The 20,915-nt window shown below is 39.8% G+C and overlaps 1 protein-coding gene across 22 annotated transcripts in view; it reads right to left on the bottom strand.

The window, feature by feature from the left end:
• EPB41 (erythrocyte membrane protein band 4.1) overlaps positions 1-20,915 on the bottom strand; it is a 166,235-nt gene that overhangs the window by 36,813 nt on the left and 108,507 nt on the right. For 9 of the 22 annotated variants that reach the window (XM_036025637.1, XM_036025631.1, XM_036025627.1 and 6 more), the window contains 7 exons: positions 17,290-17,442; positions 14,720-14,817; positions 12,406-12,578; positions 7,952-8,157; positions 4,648-4,704; positions 4,457-4,498; positions 3,443-3,505 (listed from right to left, as the gene is read on the bottom strand). In XM_036025637.1, the coding sequence (XP_035881530.1) occupies positions 3,443-3,505; positions 4,457-4,498; positions 4,648-4,704; positions 7,952-8,157; positions 12,406-12,578; positions 14,720-14,817; positions 17,290-17,442 (792 nt within the window). The remainder of the gene's footprint in view (positions 1-3,442; positions 3,506-4,456; positions 4,499-4,647; positions 4,705-7,951; positions 8,158-12,405; positions 12,579-14,719; positions 14,818-17,289; positions 17,443-20,915) is intronic. The other 13 variants (XM_036025633.1, XM_036025641.1, XM_036025643.1 and 10 more) reach the window with 5 other exon arrangements.

Below are 20,915 nucleotides of genomic sequence, written 5' to 3'. Positions count from 1 at the left end.
CTATTTAGGTTTATATAATAGGAAGTATATAACAACTTTCAAAAGGGAGATTGGCCAGAAATAATCTGAGAAATACAACTTGAAGACAAAAACACAAATGTTCTTTGTCCAAAATACTTCTCTGAAAAAACTCAAAAGATTGAGACCAAAATATGTGGGAGCCCGTCACTTGATAACTGCTAAGAATTCTATGTTTATTATATATCAAGGCAGCTCTGTGTCCAAGAAAAGTATAATACTAAATATATCTCCTAATATGCTGTGTGAATTTTGGGATTAGTCTTTTTTATTCTTTTAGACTCCGTGGGAAACAGCCTCATTTTGAAAAAAAAAATGACGCCCATTTCATTAAAAAGTTTCTTTTTCTGGAGCCATTTAGGCTTCAATTAAGTTAAATGTTTTTTTCCAAAGCAATGTCAAAGGGAGCAATAGCATAGGAAAAGAGAATCGGTTGGGACACATGACACAATTTTGATTCTGGAGATATTCATTCAGAAAATGTATTTAATAGTCTATCCTTTCAATTCTCGCAAGAATGAACAACGTGTATTTGCTCTGTGATCATTCCAAGAGAAAACTGACGCGCAAGGGCAGTCCCGAGGCTCTCTGGGATGAAGGGTGAGTAGAGCTCATGAACCTGGGCTTCCCCATAAGGAAACAGCAGTTTGCCCTCTCATTCTAGCTGAAGGCGAGAAAAGCATATTCGCTAGCTAAAGAGACGTCGTGAACCAGCGCAGTCAGAGACTCAGTAGGAGGCTGAGCAACTGAGAACCACCAGGCTCGGAAGGCCCTGTGTGTGACCCAGCGCCTGACTGGAAATTAAATCTGCTTGGGCCAAAAACAACCTAACGTTTCAGGGAGAGTTAAACATGTGAATGGAGCAAAACAAAAATGAGCAAGAGATGCTATGGTAAAACCATAACCCTCCAGGTTAGCCTTTTAACGTGAGAGATTTGTGACTCTTCTTGGCTAGCTTTTCACTGGCTGCAACCTGAGGAAATAAACGTTTCAGTAACATCAGTAGCTTCTGAGGGAGCTTTCTCCATCCTTCTTAGCTGGCTCTGTTGGAAACCTGTGGGGGCACAGAGTAAAATTAAGATCTCAAAGGGACCTGTTCCAAATAGAATTCGTCATAGACACTTGCTACCAGTTCCCTCTGGGAGATGGAGGAGGAGGCGGTACATCTAAAAATGAACTCGACCTTATTTGTGCCAGAACAAAGCATTAGTGGGAGTGGGGGAGGAGTGAGGGGAGGAATGCTTAAAAAAAAAAAAAAAACTGCCAGAGTGACAGATAGGTTGAGAGAACTTCCTTAGGAGGAACGAAAAAAAAACCCAAACTTTTACAATAACTAGAGAATGATGGTTAGCCAAACTTTAGCCATTTTCAGGTTAGACACTTTTTGATGCCTATCATATTATAATTTAAGCAGCAATCAAACCAAACCATTTAATATGAAATATTCTCAAAAGGTAGTTAGTAGTTTTAATTTTCAAACACACACTTATTAGAAATCCCCTCTCACTGCTGTCAATGAAATGCAGGGGAAGAACACATCACACACAGGGACTTCGTGAGTCTCAGAAGCCATAACACACCTTGTGGAACAAATGACAAATATATGATTGGTACTGCAGGTTCCAGGTAAGAGGAAGCACTAAAGATGGACTAGCCAAGAAATAGACATGTTTAAAATTGGGAGATGTTGTGTTGCTGAGTTCAAGAAGATCAGCTGACTTCTGTCATTCTTCCTAATCTCAGAAGAGGAACCATCCAGCTGTGGTTTCAGCTCTGGGCTAAAGCAAAGAGATCTAGTCGCCACGTTTGAAATGTCCTAGGGTTAGCCGTGACCTCGTGTTACACGAGGTCAGTGTATGTAGAGCACTTGGTGTTGTGCCCGCCACACAGGACACAATCAATGAAGGCTGGCGATAATTTGTGTTACTTCCATCAAAGTACCTCAAACATAGCAGGCACTTAAAATATACATTTTGACCAAGAGTAAGATGAGCTTAAGTAATTAGTAGAGACCATGACATTAAATCAGGTATCTACCTCAGGAAGTTGTTTCACACTTCCAGATTAATAATATTGACCACATTTAACACATGTTCATCTTTCAGGTCTCAGTGAAAATGTCTCTTCAGAGAGAATTTCCTGCCCATTTTATTCCGAGTAGATCCCTTTCATTAGCACAGCCTATGGGTTATTTCCTTCATTGTTTTTATTATAACTTGTAATAATTTTATTGCTATTTGTTTACTTATCATTTTTCTCCTCCCCACTCCCCCACGCTGTGAGCCTCCTGAAGGCAGGAACCATGTTTATCATCTTCCTATATATTTATATCTAATGCCTATATTACATACCTATATTTATATTCTTTATATCTAAGTTAAATCCCTGATATCAGAGTCTGTGCTCATTTCTTTTGGCTCTGTCTTGAGCGGAACTGCAAAATAATCTGGCCATCAACTTTTATATAAGAGTTTTTCAACGTGTAACCTAACACGGACTCAGTTTTTTCCACACAGAAAAATTCTAATTTCCTTAATTTTTCCTCATGGAGTTTCCCTGAATCTTCTAATGAGTTTTACATGTATATCTCTTTATCCAATGTGGAGAGCCCCAAACTAGATAAAGTATGCAACATAACTCCGGTAAAAATCTCACCAATGTTGAATGTAGCAGGAAAATGACCTTACAGTTGCTACAGCAGACAGTATGTTGCTATTTCTGAATGGGTGGGGGGGGGGAGGGGGGAGTGTAGTTTAATAGACTAGATAGGCCCTATCTGAAATCCTGGCTTTACCAATTTACCAATTCTGTGACCACAGGGAAATCAACTCCTTTCTCTAAGCCTCAATTTTCTCATCTCTAAAATAACAATCTCACACCTACACACCTGTTTCTATGAGTAAACTATCTTCTGTCATACGAACTACTCATTACGTGCTAAGCTCCCTCCTTTCCTTCCTGTCTCTCACTTTCCCCTCCGACTGTCTTTCTGTCATTGTCTGGTATCCCCAATATTTTAAACCCACTTTGAATTATGATCACGTATCTTACTTTTCCAGTTCAGAAGATAACGAATTTGATGCTTGGGGCATATAGTAGTTTATACTCTTGGAAAATTTGAAAAATTTTCTAAGAGCGATAAAAATTTTGCAGAAGTGGGTAAAACAATGGAACCAGAAGAGGCAAAGGTAGTCCCAATCATATATTTTTTAGGTAAGTATGAGAGATGGAAGCTAAAGAGAAATCACGTGAGATGGTTACAGATCTTCATGTTCACCAACATGCAAAAGCACTTGAAACCTAAAATTCTCCCATGCAGTGGCATGCAAAACCAAATGCGGCACAGAAAGAAGAAAGGGGCAGCAGCGGAGAATGCAGAAGGTTACAGGCAACCAACTGAAATAAGCTTCAAGTTCATACAAACCTCCAACATTAAATTGCTATGTCTGATATAAATGTTTTCACCATCTAGTCTCTCTCTCTTTTTCTGTGAAAATGAAAGAGGGGAAAAACAGAAAAGCATAACAAATTAAAAAGTCGTTCTTGCGGGCAAAAATTGCAAATTGGCAAACCAAAAGTTATTCAAAATTAAATGTCCACAGCGCAGCAGATGCCAACACGAAATGGTCACAGAACACAGAGACACACAGAGAACACAATTACCACGGAGAACGGATGGCCTTGTGCATGAATGATGGGAGGGTGTGATGATGCTATTTAAATAGACAGTGCTCCTGGCTTCACTGGCTTCTTACATAACACGCTGCTTCGTGTTCGTTCCTGAAGCTGAGCTGTTGAGGGGTTTTCTTAAAATACATGATTTTAAGAAGGTTTAAAACTCCATGTTCCACAGAGTAGAGGAATACTTTAAGACATTCGTTTTTTGACGAATGCCATACTCAGCAATACTGCAGTATGTACATCTCTAACCCTTTCCATGAGAGAGATCTATGGGCATTTTATACATGATCATTCGATAGCATAGTCAGCAGAAACCGATTCGCCCCACTCTGTAGCTGGGAAGAAAGAGGCGCAGAGCAGCCAAGCACAGAGTTATTAACAACACTGGCAGATGCCATGATGGTTTCACAATAAATACATATAAAATATTGCCAACGATTTCAAGAACATGGTGCCTTGTGGAATATTTCTTATAAAGTTGAATAAAGGATAGGTTCAGTCTTTACTAATTCTTTCATGTTGCAAAAGATATTTTCCTACTGGAAAAATTTTCAATACATAGTAAAGGATTATAATTTCTTTTGCATACATATGCATGTGCATATATGCATATATACACACACGTCTATCTGCTATCTGAAAGCAATTTCTGATTAAGAGAAATCAATGAGAAGAATGGATCACTGTCTTTTTAATGCACTGTAAAAGTCAGCATGGGTGATGCTAATGCAGGTTTGTGAAGTGAAAAATGGCTAACCTTCCTCATTCTTATCAGATCTTCAGTTTTTCCTGCAAGCTTCTGTTTTGCCATTATTAAAAAAAAGAAAGAAAAATGATAAAATATTGGCTCGTTGAAGTTTGTCTGAACCTTTGTTTACATTTTTTTAAGGGGGGGAGGGAGACATTGAGGAGGGAGGGGAGGGGAGCGAGCAGCCTGCTGGCACAAACCTGCACTCGGTCACCATTCGAGGTGGGTACTGTGACCTCGATGTGGGTTTTTTCCACCTACATTTAAGAAATAAAGTGGTAGAAACATTTTAGGTTAGTAGGTTTCTATGAATAGCATTGTTTCCAAATAAGCCGCATCTTTAAGCTGGTTGTGAAATAAGCTGATAGGCAGTCACCTTGATGCAGCCTTTAGGGGGTGTCACGGGGAGGGAGGTCACCCTCAAGGGTAACCTGTTAGTTCACCAGCACGTTTTCAAGGCTGGAGACATAATATGGACAGCCAAACGAGCAAAAGAGAACATTGAGGTAATTATTCTACTGATGTAGCAAATATTATATACTTATTTACTAAAAAGTACTTATTAAAGATAATAATTAGGCTTAAATAAGCTATGTGTTTTTGTGTTGCTTTTTAATGATCTGGAAGTTCCTTAAGTAACATTTAAACACAAATTCACAAATGAAGATATTCATGGACGACATACAAGGTAGTTAGAAAGTCTCTGCAGTTAAAGCACACGAATAAATAAACCACATATAACACCAAGCAGGTAAAAATACAAAACATTTTGTTAAGTGATCAATGTCTTTAAGGAGGCCGTTTCATCCTCGAGTTTATTAGACAACAAAACATCAAAATAAACTTAATCCAAATTGCTGCCGATGCATGCAGCTGTTACCAAGGGCGGTTTATGCGCTCGCACACAGGGCTCAGCTGCGGTTTCCAGCGCCTGTCATCTCCTCTCTGGGGAGGGGGGCCCACGTGTGTGGTGAATGGGGAAGAGTCCTCCTTCGTGCTAGGAAGAGAATAACTAAGGCTCCTGCCTAACTTTGAAATATCTTTGTAATAGTCATTTTATATACCCCAAATGGAGTAAGTATACATTAAAAAAACCTACACAGACTATTAACAGGAAGCGTAATAACGTGAGCCATGCCTAATACACCGGATATCTCAAAACGAGAAACTGTTTTTTATGAAGGGTCAACTCGATCACTTTGTATCATTAAGTTATTTATAGAATCACATCACTCAGTCATTTTGACATACACCTTTTAGTCATGCTTGGCAGCGTTACTTTGAAGTACAATGTCACTGGGCTATCTTCTCTAGGGCTGAACATGAAGAACATAGAACAACACCAAACCCTGAGACACTGTCACGTCCCCAGCACATCCAGCAGTAGCACTGTTAACTACCAGAGGCAGTTAATGAACGATTTGGGTCAGTCCTACTCGGAATCCCAGGATACTGGCTGTGCAGCCATTAGCAAGTTACTTCACCTCTGAGTTCAAGTTTTGTATTGATAAAATAGAAATAATATCTTCACAGAGTTGTGAATGCGTAGCAAATGGTAGTTTATAATTATTTTGTAAAGCTTGACTTGCTTATATAAATGAATAATGACTTTTCTGTTTTGGGTGCTTAGCAATCCAACAGCAAGAAACTGAGAATCTCTGCTTCAGTGTAAGAATAGAGGCCCAGTGGCGACAGCAGGCACCTCTGTGTGTGCCACCAGAGAACACTGAATGGGATAAAGAGGTGCACACCGCAAAGCAGGTCTTGCCAAAAGGCTCAAGATGCCAAAAAGCTCTAACTGGCATCAACTTGGTGTTAGATAATGAAATGTACACAGTTACACTTTAATAGTAATAATATTATTATTGCTCCATGCAATAAATATTGCTTCAGGTAAATTCCATAATTATTTTCTAACTGCTACAAATAAAATCGACTCAGAGTTACTCTGAATCCTGTTACTGTTATTATGGTAACATAAGGTTATCAGAGGTGGCTTCCAGTCTGATCTCTACACAAGTATCTCAGAAAAATAGAATACAGAACTAAGTGGGGAGCAAGCACTTAAATGGGGAGTATATACCAGAAAGTGATCTCTCCACTCTGCCAAGGTCCCAAGAGCAAAGAGAACCTTTCTTGAAGATACTTGTGTCTGCCTATAGGCAAAAGAACAAGTTAGCTGAAAGCCAAAGGAACCTTAGCTACTCAAAAAGAGTCCCTTGCTCACTCCAGTAAAATCTAACACTTCCCAGTCAGTATGACAGTTGAAAGTGCCAGGTGAGAGACCCTAGCATTAAAGACTGCCGTTGACACTGACCCCGATGGCTCCTGCCATGCGCACTTGGCTGGCTACAGAAACGCAAACACCTACCCTTCAGTCAGTTTTTTCCCTCTCTGGACTCAAGTTGGTCTCAAAGGACAATAAAACTACATGTCATATTGAACAGTTTTTTATGTATATTTTACTGATTATGCTATCAGTTTTCCCAATTTTTTTCTCCCCTTAATCCCGCCTCCACCCTGTACCCTCCCCTCCAGCATCCCCCCCCCCCCCGTTAGTTCATGTCCAGGGGTTGTGCATATAATGAACAGTCTTTTTAATACAGTCAAAACAGAGCCAGGCTGGCCTCTGCTCTACAGATAAACTAGGTAGTGAGCTGACTCCAAAAGAACAGGATTAATCCGTCTGCCAAGGTGAGAACACTTACTAAGATCTTACGTGGTTTTAAATTTCTTAACAGATACGCAAACGCCATTTTTCTTAGAAAGACTGTGTCTATGAATTCCTGTTTCAACAGTGAGACTTGCATGTGCTATGTTCCACTGAGTCTGAACTAGTGCCTCAACTCCATCACTGCTCAAATGTGTTCAAAAGGCTTACCAACACATAAAAGATCAGCCCAGTTACTGTTACTCCTGGGAAATCTAATTAAATCGGTAATTTTTCAACGAGGTTCAGTGACTAAGGGTACAGCCAAGTCAGAACTGTGAGCAAGTCAGTAGTATAACCTCTCCTGCATAACAGGACTCCCCCCATTTTTAAAGCTACTTAGGGCTTCAGCAGCCGCACAGATGTGCTTCCTGCAACACCCGGGCACGCTCTGGCTGTGCAACACACACTTCCAACTTCAGGAAACCAAACTGTAGCTCAGCTTACTCTTAGAAAGGAATGTGGAGATTCCTTCTGGGCGAGTAAAACTTAACTTTTAAGAGCATACAATCACAGTGCTGCCACGTTTTATGGACTTCATTCTTTTAATGTAAGAGTTTGGTAAAGGTTGGGTCACGTGAAAACTTCTCTGGGACAGCTTATAGTCTTCACGACATAATTCTATGGACGCATTTTACAGGTTCTTGGGAGATACCCTCTTCCAGAAAGAGTGAGGAAGAAATGACTTCACTAGGACCCTGTAAGCATCAGCGCTTTGAAAACCTTCCTGGTCAAGGAGTTCCCACCTGGAAAGCAGAAAGCGCACTTGCCAGATCCCGGGACTCAGGACGTACCTGCCATATCTCCGCGGCCGCCGACTCGTCTGGCTCAGGGGGCACTTCTTCCTTTTCCACTTCAGCCTCCACGGTGTCCTCCTGCTCTTTAGAAGCCCCCGTTTTCTTGGCGGGGGCACCCGGCACACTGCCTTCCACGTCCTGCCTCTGAGCGATGGCTGGGGCAGAAGTGGGCCGAGCACTGCGGTCCGTTGAGTCCACGGCCGCTGTGACGTGAGAAAAGGGAACAAGGGAACGAGAAGAGTGAGTGGAGCAGGCAAGGGTCGCCGCACCACTTCTAAGTCACCAGGTGGCACACACGAGTGCTACAGTGTCCAGTGGACTATCACACAGAAGGTATAAAAATAAGTCAGTAGTAGTGCTCTGCCAGGTAACTGGTGGCAATAAGAAAGCTAAAATAGAAAAGTTAAAATGTGCCGGCGATCGTGTTCCGGAACGGGACTGTGGGTGGAGGTGCTGATGTCAAAATAAGAAAAGAAACTGAAAACTCACTCTATTAAAACGTTAGCAGTTGTTTAACCTTGCAATGTGTTTGTTAGTCTTAAGAACCTATAACACAGTCTATGTAAGGGGAAAAGTTAATTAAGTTTATTTCTTCCATAAAGCCTTTTTGAAATAAAGATTTATTCACTTTTTGGTAATTTCTCGAACCTAAAAATATGTCTTAGGAAAAAGGATTAAGTCTGATTTCTTCTGTTATGGAATGATTACAAAAGAACTTGATAAATGGATCTTCTAAGATGTGTATTCTTTTGATGATTGTCTAAGGGCAAATCTTTGAATGGAAACACTTTGATTTTTAATAAGTCATTTGATTAACATAATATGAATTCAAAACCTTTGGCCATTAGTCTTTAAAATAAACAATGCCCCACCCCCAACCTTTTGAGTTTTGTTCCACTATCTATCTCCTCGAGTCTTATCAGCTTGCACAGAACTCCTATCCTCTAGTATATTCAGGGCAGCAGGTCTCAACCAGAGGTGATTTCACCCCCTGGGCAGTGTCTAGACGTGTTTTTAGTTGCCACGCCTGGGAAGGGAAGTGGGAGGGGGCACGGGCACCCACTGTGCACAGGCCAAGGTTGCTGAAGTTAAGAAACCTTAATTCTGGAAAACGGTTATGTGCAGACTGTTTTAGAGAGAACATGCAATGTAGGTTTATGATAAAATTTGATCTTTTCACAGAGTTCATATTTCTTTTGGTTTGGACTATTTGGCATCTTGGTTTAAGATCGCTTACTTCAATCACTGACACTCTTGTGATGTTTATCTTTGTTCTTCCAGGGGCCAGAAGAAAACATCTACACACTTTGCAGTAAAACCTCACTTCTCTGGCAGTGTCTGGGGTTGTAGTGTTTCCACACGGTTCAATATTTCTGATAACAAATTACCCTTTCATGTACTGACAGGTTTAAATTGTAATTATTTTGCATGAAAACCTCTACCATTCTGTTTTTTTAAAGATTATTTTATTTTTAGAAAGAGGAATAGAGGGAGAAAGAAAAGGAGAGAAACATCGATGTGAGAAAGAAACATCAGTCAGTTGTTGCTCATTCATGCCCCAATCAAGGACCAAACCCACAACCCAAGCATGTGCCCTGGCCAGGGATCGAACAAGCAAACTTACGCTTTGCAGGATGATACCCAACCAACTGAGCCACATCAGTGAGGGCGAAAACCTTTACAATTTTTATGACACATTTTCCTGCCCGTTAAACTGAGTATACTGAACTTAATCTATTCTGATAAATTTAGATTTATAAACAGTAAAGATTGGATAAGGAAATCCATGAATCAGAACAGATTAAAAAATTGAAATTCATGACAACTTCATTCAGACAGCACCAAGAAAGAAATGCCCTGTAATGATCTCCAGTGAAAGAAATCATTCCTCAGACATACATTAAAAAAAAAACGACAGAAACATAAGAATCTACCTTATCTTTCAATGGAAACTGCCCTGTTGCAAGTTCCTGCTACTCCTGGGTGCTCTAAGCCAATCAGTGCAAAAATGGCAGATGGTAAACCAAACCCAACAACACAGGGGAATGTGACAAAATATTTTGCTCACAGTTGTGTGAAAGTATCATTATACATGTGTATTCACACCTCCTCTCAAAGAATTAATTCGACTCTGACTGGCATCAGAGAAACGCAGCCCATGCTTCCACCATGTGTTATTTTGCCACTTGCATTTGGTCGTAATCCAATCCTAATACTGCAGAGCCAAACGATTTACGTCTCCAGCATTCCTAGCCCTGGCAATCTGTACCACATGTGGAAAAGCAGATAGAAGTGTGGAAACTGGCAGTTGGAAACAGAGGCAGAAAGCTTCATCCTTTGTAAAATGTGGAAGATATTAAGTCCACAGAATAGTGGGGGAAGGCATATTCAATGGCTATAAAAATAGTTAACAAATCCTGCCCTGGCCGGTGTGGCTCAGTGGATTGAGTGCCAGCCTGCAAACCGAAAGGTTGCCCGTTTGATTTCCAGTCAGAGCACATGCTTGGGTTGCCTGCTACGGGCCCCAGCTGGGGGCGTGCAAGGAGCAACGGACATATCTCTCACACAAGCAACCGAAGTCTCTCTCACACATCGATGCCTCTCTCCCTCTCTTTCTAGCTAAGGAAATAAATAAATATCTTTTAAAAATACTTAATAAACCTAAACATTAATAACTTTTAATGTCATACCTGAGTCTTTGTGTTTCTTTTGTTATGGGTTAATATTATTTCAAGACCACGTGGGGCAAAACCTATGTATACACAAATATGTAATCCAAGTGAAAGATATAACTTGGGAGCCCTAGAAAGGGGCAAATTTCTTTCCTCTTTTCAGTAAGAAGACTACAAACCATGGACCACAACAGAGAATCATGGTAGTGTCTCTGGTTGTTGAGATATAATTCACATACCATGCAATTTGCCCATTTAGAATGCTCAGTTCAATGGTTTTTAGTATATTCACAGTGTTGTAGGTTGTGAATATTTTTAAAGATGTTTTGGCTCTGCAGCTTTATGAATTCATCTGTTAACTATTATAAGATTTTGATGCACATGCAGAGAACACATGACCTAAAAATTCAAATATTTCCCATAGCTGAAGAGTGCAGTTTGTGATAACCTTATGGACCCATTCATTCCAGTATTATATTGCTCCTGCCTGGCAATAGAAACTTAGATAGTTATACATCAGAGCAGTAAAGAGTAAAACTCAAAACCCTCACGCTGAGTAAAAGGAGACATAAATCCCTAGCTCTGAAACTTACTAGCACAGTTTCTGCTAGTATAGTACAGGCAGAACAGGTAGCAACGAATCAGTATTTCCGTGATTGGAGGGACCCCACAGGAATCATCTGTGATCTTAAAAACAGAACGGAACAAAAAAACACCAGCTGATGCTTGGGTCCGCCATAGATGAGATGCCCAAGAGTGAGGCCTGGGCATTTGTTTTCAAGCCCCGAAGATGATAGGCATGTATGCGTCTGGCAAAAATCGCTGCAACCACTACTCAACGCATGGATGAACTTTCTGGCTGTGTTACCCCAGCAAGCGATATAACTTTTTTGTGCCCTAGTTTCCTCATGAGTGAAACAAGAATTCCTAAATGCTTCTTGCTACTAAGTGGTTGTTGGTATTCAATAGGAATATATGGAAATGGTTTGAAAAGCAACAAGGACAACAAAAATGTAAGGTGGAAAATCCTCGTCATCACTAGTAGCCATCCTTGCGGCTGCTGTATAAAGTGGGATCTGAACTGGCTGCAGTCCTTCAGCTGGCGAGGCGGATGCTCTGAGCACCAGAGGGAAAACACTCTACTTTGCTTCCTGCCTTCTGAACGTATTTACTGGCCGCCTTTCTTCTTCAGTGTCGTAAAGAACCGAATATAGCTTGCTACTTCATTTCAGGAATGCTCACATATCCTTGAGACTAAACTTAGAAAAATTCACAGATCTTCTGTCAGAATACACAATCACGAAACGTACTGCTTCACTGTTTTATTTAAACAAAATCTGGAGACCCCAGTAACAGGACCGCTTTTCCTGTTCATAATTGCCACAGGACAAGTGATCTAAACTTTTTAAATCATTGCTCTAATGAGGCAGACCTTTTTCCTCTTTCCTACTGGAAAAAAATAACTCTGTGACAACATCCAGGAGGGCTTTATTTCAGTACACTACGTTAGGTTTTCACTGTGGTAGGTACTCTGGATTCTAATTCCAGTCGGGTTCCGTCCACTACTGCCTGCCAGTGGAACCCTGGTCTAGTTACTACTCTCTCTGACCCTCACTTCTCCTTTTCTTAGGATGATTCCACCGACTTAGACAATTAGTGGGATCCATTTCATTTTGCCACTGACATTCTTCAATTTGGCTCTCTCATAGATACCTGCACTTCCTTTATCTCTCCCTAAAGAGTTGGGGCCGTAAGCAATCACCAATATTCAGTACGAACCTCCATCAAGGCTCCGGGATGCGCGTTTGCTTGCTGTACGCTCGAAGTGAGGGGCGGGCCTGTCGATCAGAGCGCTGGCTTGCCTGGTCTGAGCCTGAGTTCGGCCGCTGTACCGAAATTTGGATCCCAGGGCAAGAAACTTGCTCTTAGGAATGGTGTCTGTAGACGTCAACCTGGGGGCAGAAAAAAAACATAACGATCATATAGTATATATTTATTTCACTCCAATGAGATGGTGAGATAGAAGACAAAAGTCTAGATTTTTAAAAGTTTCAAAATTCTCAAAGTTTCCTTATAGTTAGTAAGAGAGATTTCAAATCAAGCAATCATTAGTTTAATTCTATGTCATTTCTCAAAGCAACATACCATTCACTTGTGGCCTATAGTAATAGTATTATCTTACATAAATAGGGCCTTATGGTTTCAAACACTTTTGAAGCACTGTAACATTTTCACTATGTCCCATAATATTGTCATGATTTTAGAGATCCAAGAAACTGAACCTCAAGAAGTAAGTTACTTGCTGAAGGTCACATGGTTGTTAAGAGGCTGGGCAGTAACAGAGTCCGAGGCCAGAGCTCTTTTTCCACTCCACTAGAACGGGTCTGTCAAGTGCACTCCAAACCCCATTAATGCCCGGTAACCTATTTAATAGGTTATCTGATGTATTTTCAACTCAGTTAGGAGCCCTGTCTTCTTTTTATACAGGACCCCATGCTCTCTTTTGTAGTGGCATGGACTGCACTGAATGAAACAATTTGTGTGCCGGTCTCCACTACCAGACTGTGAGCTCGCTAAGGGCAAAGGATAAAGACTGTGACTTACTCTTCTTGGTATTTTCACCTGGCATAGTGCCTGGCATGGATTTGGCACTCAACAAATGTTTGCTGAATAAAAAATTACTACATCAACTACTATAAAAAAGAGTATTTTTTCCTTGGAGATAGTTCATTTTAATTCAGCAAATACCAACTTTCTTTTAAGCAACGAAGCATTACATGTTAATACATCCTTTTATTTTGATGCAACGGATTTAAATATGCTATTCCCCAAGTAAATACATTGGCTACAGCTAAAATATATACCATAGATATTAAACATTCAAATAACTTTTTTCTCTTTTCCTTACCCTTTTTCAAACTTCTATTTTCTTGGTTTGATTTTAAAGAAGAGGAAGATGAAAGCATAAAAAAGTATCTTAATGCCAATAATTAAGATTCTTTAACTGGCTATAAAATGTACCCTCATGTTTTATTTGAAATGAGAATCAATGTTATTTTTTCCCTGACGTTTCTTCCTGACCACCTGCTAGAGCACTACGCATGACATGAAATTACAAACAGAAGGAAAAGGTATCGTGACTCTCTCTCTTGAGAGCTATTCATGCAGTCAAATTTATTTATGAATGACATGACATGAGGTCTTGGATTTACTTCAAAATAACCTGGGAAGCAGTGGGAAGAATTGGGTGGGGCTGTAGATAAACCGATAAACGAGACTGGCCTTGGGGTGAAAATTACTGAAGCTGGTTGACAGGTACCCGATGAGTTCATTACTCTATTCTCTGTACTGTTGTTATGTATGCAAATTTCCATAATAAAAGAACTTGTCTTTAAAAGGCAAGCTGACCATAAAAAGCTGGCTCTCCTTTCAATACAAGTAATTATTGCCCATGGTCTGTATTTTCTGCTAGACTTCACGTTCTTGTGTTATATTCTCAGTGCCTACTACAGTACCCACACAGAGGGCAAGCACAGAGAAAATGCTTGGTAAATGAATACAGGGAGTTATGATATGGCCTCTTGAAAACCAGAGGAGACAAAAACTTTTTTCTACCTCCTGATTATTTGATATAATTGGGCTTCAAAGATGGTTCTCTTTGCTCCCTTCCTGGGGATGGTTAGGGCCAAGATAATGATCAGTTTCATACCTTTAACCTTCCAGTAAACACCCCACAGAAAGCAGTCAAGCATTGCTTAGAGAGACTGCATGCGGAGGTAAGTTCCGGGTACCTCCTCCTGAACAGACTGATTTCAGCTCCAGTTAGGGCAACCACAGAGCCCCTGTAAACACAGGGTCCTAGTGCTCACTCCTCTTGTCCTTCTACTGTACACAGAAAGGTGCTCTGGGAGTGTTGAGGCATGATTTTCAACCCAAAGGAGAAATGGATTCATTTTGTCTTACTTAAGATGATCTTACCTGAGCTAAATAAAAGAATGCCAGCCACACAAAGAAGGGAATTTTAATAGCAGGCTTAAAATAGAAACATGCACAAATAATTTATCCTTGAAAAATAGTTAAGTGAGAAGAATACCTGAAAAATGTGTGATGCTCTACACAGACTTTCCATAATTTCTTAGCTGCTCGGTAGCTGGGGAGTTTGAATCCAATGGTACTTTCATACTGTTCTTGCTATAAAAACACAGATAAATATAGAACATAAAGGATTACTTGACTACAGTAATACAGGACCAGAGAAATATGGTGCCACGGAAAAGGTCATCAAGAATAAAAACAACATTCCTCATCTGAAGACATAAAATATTTGAAATTTTCCCTACTTACAAAAAGAAATATACTCACCAAGGTGACTTTTTCCACAACCAGGAAGCCAGGGAATGCATCTTATTTTGTTCAGAAAAACACACGCACACAGAGCACATTTTTCTGAGCCATAATTAAGTCACCTTTTGGCTGTGCAGACACTGCTGTTCCTTAAGGTCACCGCCTGCACTTGGGATGCTAGACTACTCCGTGCTCAGGGAATGCCATAGATACGATTCCTCCAATCAATATTATTACGCAGTCCTCTTTTTTTTGTAATAGGAACTAAAGATTAAAGATTTTGGCTCAAATCAATTCTTGAATTATTGTCTTCTCTTTTTTTCTTTTGGTTGATCATTAATCTATCTCAATACTTATTTTCTTTCTTTTTTTTTAATCTGCACCAGAGGACATTTATTTTCATTGCTTTTTAGAGAGAGACAGGGAGGGAGAGAGAGAAACGTCGACTGGCTGCCTCCTGTATGCATCCAGTCCAGGGAAATCAGACCCGCAACCTAGGTATGTGCCCTGACCGGGAATGGAACCCTCAACCCTCTGACTACAGGAACATGCTCCAACAAACTGAGCCACACCAGCCAGGGCTACCTCCATACCTCTTTGACTGAAGCAAACCCTATTCTGCCAGGGCTACTAGAAACACTGTCCTGCTGGGCCCTTGCTTCTTTGTTTCTGCCTTAAGCATACTTTTTAAAATGGAAAGGAAACTAACATTTACTTCCAGTGCCCATTATTGCCAACAACAATATGATGAGATAGTATTACACATGAAAAAGCTGAGGTCAGACAAGTTACTTCTCAGTCTCACAGGTATGAAGTGGCAGAACCAGAATTTCATGGTTTCCACTAAACCATGCTACTTCTGAATCATCTACTGTACTCATAATACTTCACTTCTCAAAATCCTACTGTTGTTTCTGATTGCCTTCTTAAAGTAAGGGTGCTGTATTTTTAGTATACAGTATACAGTTGACATTTAAAGAAACCAAGGACTTCAACTATCAAACTTATTAAAATTTGTGTGTATGTGTATGTGTATATATATATATATATGTATAAATACATACAGCCTCTGCCTTCCCACATTAAAATGTAAGATTGTTGAGAGATGGACTCTCTCATTCACTGTTCCTCTCCCCAAAAATAGTGCTTGGCACAAAGAATGCCATCAATTAGTATCTGTTGACTAAATGACTTTTGGATTTGAAACTCTTCGTTGGAAGATAGTGATTGCTGTGACAGGCACAGGCAAATAATTATGGTCCTAAGTGCTTCAGTGATAATCCTTATGAGACTTTTAATGCTGCACGTTCAGTATTTCAATGCTCAAATAATGAGACATTTTCACCAGCAGATGGTGATATACACACAAAAGCCACTTTACATTAGTTGGATGTTTTCCTGCTTATATCGTTTGCAGCTGTCATCTCGTCTGATCTCCAACTCTGGCAGAGACAGTATTTACCTGCTTTGAATGATAAAGAAGCTGAGCTTTAGATTTCTTCAGGGTCTTTTATTTAGTAGGTGGCAGAGTAGGAGCTAGAACTTTTTTAAACATTTAATTCCTATTTAAACAATTTTCCACTATACCGTGATTGCTCTTTTTTTTTTTAATTTTTTATTTTATTTTTAGAGAGGGAAGGGAGGGAGATAGAGAGAGAGAGAGAGAAATATCAATGTGCGGTTGCTGGGGGTCATGGCCTGCAACCCAAGCATGTACCCTGGCTGGGAATCGAACCTGGGACACTTTGGTTCCCGGCCCGCGCTCAATCCACTGAGCTACGCCAGCCAGGGCCCGTGATTGCTCTTTAACATAAAAGTTAAATTTGGTCAGCTTCAGTATATCCTGAAACTTGCCCACCAACTAATAACTGAATTATCTGACACAAAGTTAAATAACTCTATTAGAAATCTACAAGTTGGCCCTAGAATATATTCCCAGTAACTACTAGAAGCTACACATACAAATGTATTTTAACTATATGAGGGAAGAGATTGGTGATACAAACCTAACTTAACCCCACAATTTAAAAATGTCACACTACTTAACTGAAAACTATTTTCCATCAAGATTTTACCTAGAGTAAATGATCCAAGTTTCACTTCCGGCCATGGTATGTTTACTTACATAAAGAGGAATGCCCCAAAACCAGTGGTAAGGAGGAAAAGCCTTACAGGACTGATTTAGAAAACAGAGCATCAGCTCCTGTATCCTTAACTATAGGGAACTTTTAGATGACAAAACAAGGAAAACAGGAAGGAGGAGACATTTTAGACGTGGTCTGTGTTTGATTCAGCAAGAAAGAAACACAAGTTCTGTACCTCTCCAGGCCGAATCTTGATGAAAAAGCTGCTACGTTTATAAGAAATCTTCAGCACTTTGGGCCAAGGAAAGCGGTTAATTCTCAGCTTATCTTTGTAAACCAGAAGGCCGCTAGAGCAGACACCCAGGATGATATCCACTCCCTCCAAGTCCTGAAAGAGAGAAGCGTTAGCATCTCGTTCTTGAGCAAAGTGCTCGACACACTGTCGACTCTTAGTAGACAATCGGAAGCCATCAACAACCAAAAACAGTAATAATCACAACCCCTGGGACTATTCAGCCTATGTAAAAATGTCATTACTCTGCCACTTTTTAAAAAAATCAATGTTATTACCTATTACAAATATCTTTAAATGTCCAAATCAGACACAATAATTCTATTTCTGTAATCTGTTCCAAGAAAATAATTCAAATCACAGAAAATATTTTATACAGGAAAATGTTCAGAATGTTATAGGGGTGAAAAGCTGGATATAACCTAAGTACTCAAGCAAGAGGGTTACATTACTGTCCATCCTTTGGTGAAATAAAATGTGGCCATTAAAATAAGTCTATAAAATTTGGGAGATAAATGGGAAAATAATTGTTTTGTAATGTTAAGTGAAATAAAGCAGGTTAAAGCTGCATATACAATTTGATCCCAACAATATAAAAAATATACACAGAAGAAAGATGAATATACCAAAATGTTAACAATGGCATTTTTTAGGTGGTACAAATTATGAGCAATTTTTTATTTTAGTTTTCTGTACTTTCCAAATATAAAGAATATGTGTTTCTTAAAAACATTTAAATATCACAAAAACATATATGTGTATAAAAAATTCAAGCAATACAGAAGTGTGTAAAATAAAAGTAAAATTCTACCCTCTCTTCCCACACTCCTTAACAGTAACCAGTAATAACTTGATAATTTCCAGGATTATCATCTTATTTTCTAGGTATATACAAATATGTTTGGGTAAGACATACACACATACCTATTACTAATAATTATTATATTACATAATTTAGATACATATATATCACCTTTATAATCAGGAAAACAATGAGGAAAAATTACAGTCCAGTCCTTGAGGGTAGAAATTGTAGCTTAATCATTTCTGTATCACCCCCAATACTGTCTGTTATTGACAACATACTCAATAAATGTTTACATTAAATTTGTTACCTGCCTACATTACTATTCATAATTTATTATGACAAATATCAGTAAATTCTTTGCCTCTGATTTACAACACTTTTGACTCATGTAGACTGACAAATTAAAGAATTTCACAGTATTTTAGTAACAAAACACATGAGACTTAAACCTTCGATCATTAGCATAAATGATCCCATTCATTATTAGTGACTCTGAGCGAACGTCAGCTCTTCTCTTGTCCAAGAACACATCTCACACCCTGGAGGGAGCAACTGCTGTAGGAAGCAATACAGCCGCCGCCACCACCACCGCCACCTCTCAAAGCCGCGTGAAAGGTCACTGGGCTTGCATCTCACCCTCCTTTACAACATTCCTCCCGTAAAACTGAGCCTCTGCCACCAAAAAGGCCTTCCTTAATGATCCAAAAAGAGACACCAATTTCCTTTTACCATGCCTGTCTGTATATGAAAGGTCTAGTGAACACTGATGTTCTCATTTTGGCCTCTGAGTTCTAAAATACTCAAACCCATCACTATCATAATCAGCAAACAATTACTACAGTAGCTGTGGTAGCTGCCTATCCTATACACATACGTTTAAGTCAGCACACCACGTGACTGCCTGGAGGCCAGAGCTTAGAGCTATGTATACCACCAGGCATCACGCACAACTAAAATTCTTTTTAAAAAAATGATAAAGTGGACGTCCCTCCAAAAATCATAATAAGTAAAGGAGTTAACTTTATTCCTATATAAGCTCCGTGTGAGAGAATCACAGATTCTTATAATTATGTTAAGTATATTAAATTATAAATATCACCCCCAAGGTAAGAAAGAACAGTAAGAAAAATATAGTCATATGTACATATGTCTTTCCTCAAAGAAAATTTTATTTTTTTCTTTTAATTAGATTTTATTGATTGTGCTATTACCAGTTGTCCTGATTTTTCCCTCTTTGCCCCCTTCCACCCAGCACCCTCCACTCCCTCAGGCAATCCCCATGCCACTGTTCAAGTCCATGGGTCATGCATACAAGTTCTTTGGCTTCTCCATTTCCTATGCTGTACTTTACATCCCCGTGGCTATTCTGCAACTACCTGTTTGTACTTCTTAATCCCCTCACCTCTTCACTCATTTCTTAGAGAAAATTTTAGAAATTAAATATATGTTAACATCTATAGCTACAATTCAAGGAAACTAAATTTCACCTGGGTTAATCTCTGCAGATGATCACTATTTAGATGAGTAATCAACACAGAGAGTTAAATGCTTCTTGACTACTTCTCTCCCAGAACTAAGTGTAGAGAAACGTATCAGTGCCTACACGTGTGTGTACAAGCACACTCAAGAAGCAGGAATTATATATAGCTCCAATTCAACGACTACGTAACCGAGAATTTTTCAGAAGAGGCCCTCTTAAATTCTTAAAATATGTGGGTACAACTATATCTCTCAATTGTATGCTCTGGAGAAACAGTTTGCTTTACAACACTTGGGAAAGGAACGTGCTACCTGACTTCCCCATCTATTCCAGATAATTACTGAATCAGCAACCAGCCTCCTGCGGGAACTGAGAAGCAAAACCAAACGATTTCAGTTCTGGAAACACAGCTGACCTGACGATATACGAGGCTTCCTACCATCTACTTTACAGAGTCACAGATTACATAGATTCGAGTCACAGTACTCAGCCCAAAACAGTCCGGAGTAACATCTTAAGGGAAGCACTAACATGCAATGAAATTTTAATAGAATTAATGTAACTTAAATAAAGAAAAGACTTCAGATGTCAGATACTCAGGTTGGGAGAAGCCTGGAAGGTCATAACACAATCACCCACCATGTGTTTGAATGTCCTTTGCTAAATTCCTTTCAAGCAATTCTACTGCCTCTCTCTGAATCCCTCCAGCGAGAAAGACCTCACTGCCTTATGAGGCAGCTCTGACTGGTACACAGTTTGTCAGACTGAGCTGAACAGTCTTTCCCTGTAGTTTCCACTTTACTGCCTCTAGTTCTGCACTCTGGAACAACAGTAAAATCTCCACTTCACACACCAATCCTTTAAATACATGAAGACAGACATTACGCCTTCCCAGTTTTCCCTTCTGTGGGCTAAGTAGCTCTGTTCCTTTGCTGGTTTCTCATGGGACATAGTTTTGAGTCCCCTCTTCATGCATCCTAGTTAAGTTCCTCTAAACGAACCTCTGATCATCCCTTGAGCCCCTTCCCTCAAAAACTCCTCGGCCTCCCAGCCACTCCAGTAGCTGAAGATGACAGAAGCCCAGCGACTTCCCTGAAGTATTCATCCTGTTAGGTTGCATTAAGCAGAACCAGGATTAAAGCTCAAGTTTCCAATTTCATAACTCAGTGGTTTTCAAATGAGCCACTATCACTCATGCCATGTGTACGAGAATCACCGAACAGCTTGGTTCAGCAGATTGCTGGGCTCCAGGCACAAAGTTTCTGATTCAGCAGTTCTGGG

Source organism: Phyllostomus discolor, chromosome 5, assembly GCF_004126475.2.
Source record: "Phyllostomus discolor isolate MPI-MPIP mPhyDis1 chromosome 5, mPhyDis1.pri.v3, whole genome shotgun sequence".
In the NCBI taxonomy this organism is placed as follows: domain Eukaryota; kingdom Metazoa; phylum Chordata; class Mammalia; order Chiroptera; family Phyllostomidae; genus Phyllostomus; species Phyllostomus discolor.
This window is presented reverse-complemented; position numbering and strand designations above follow the sequence as displayed.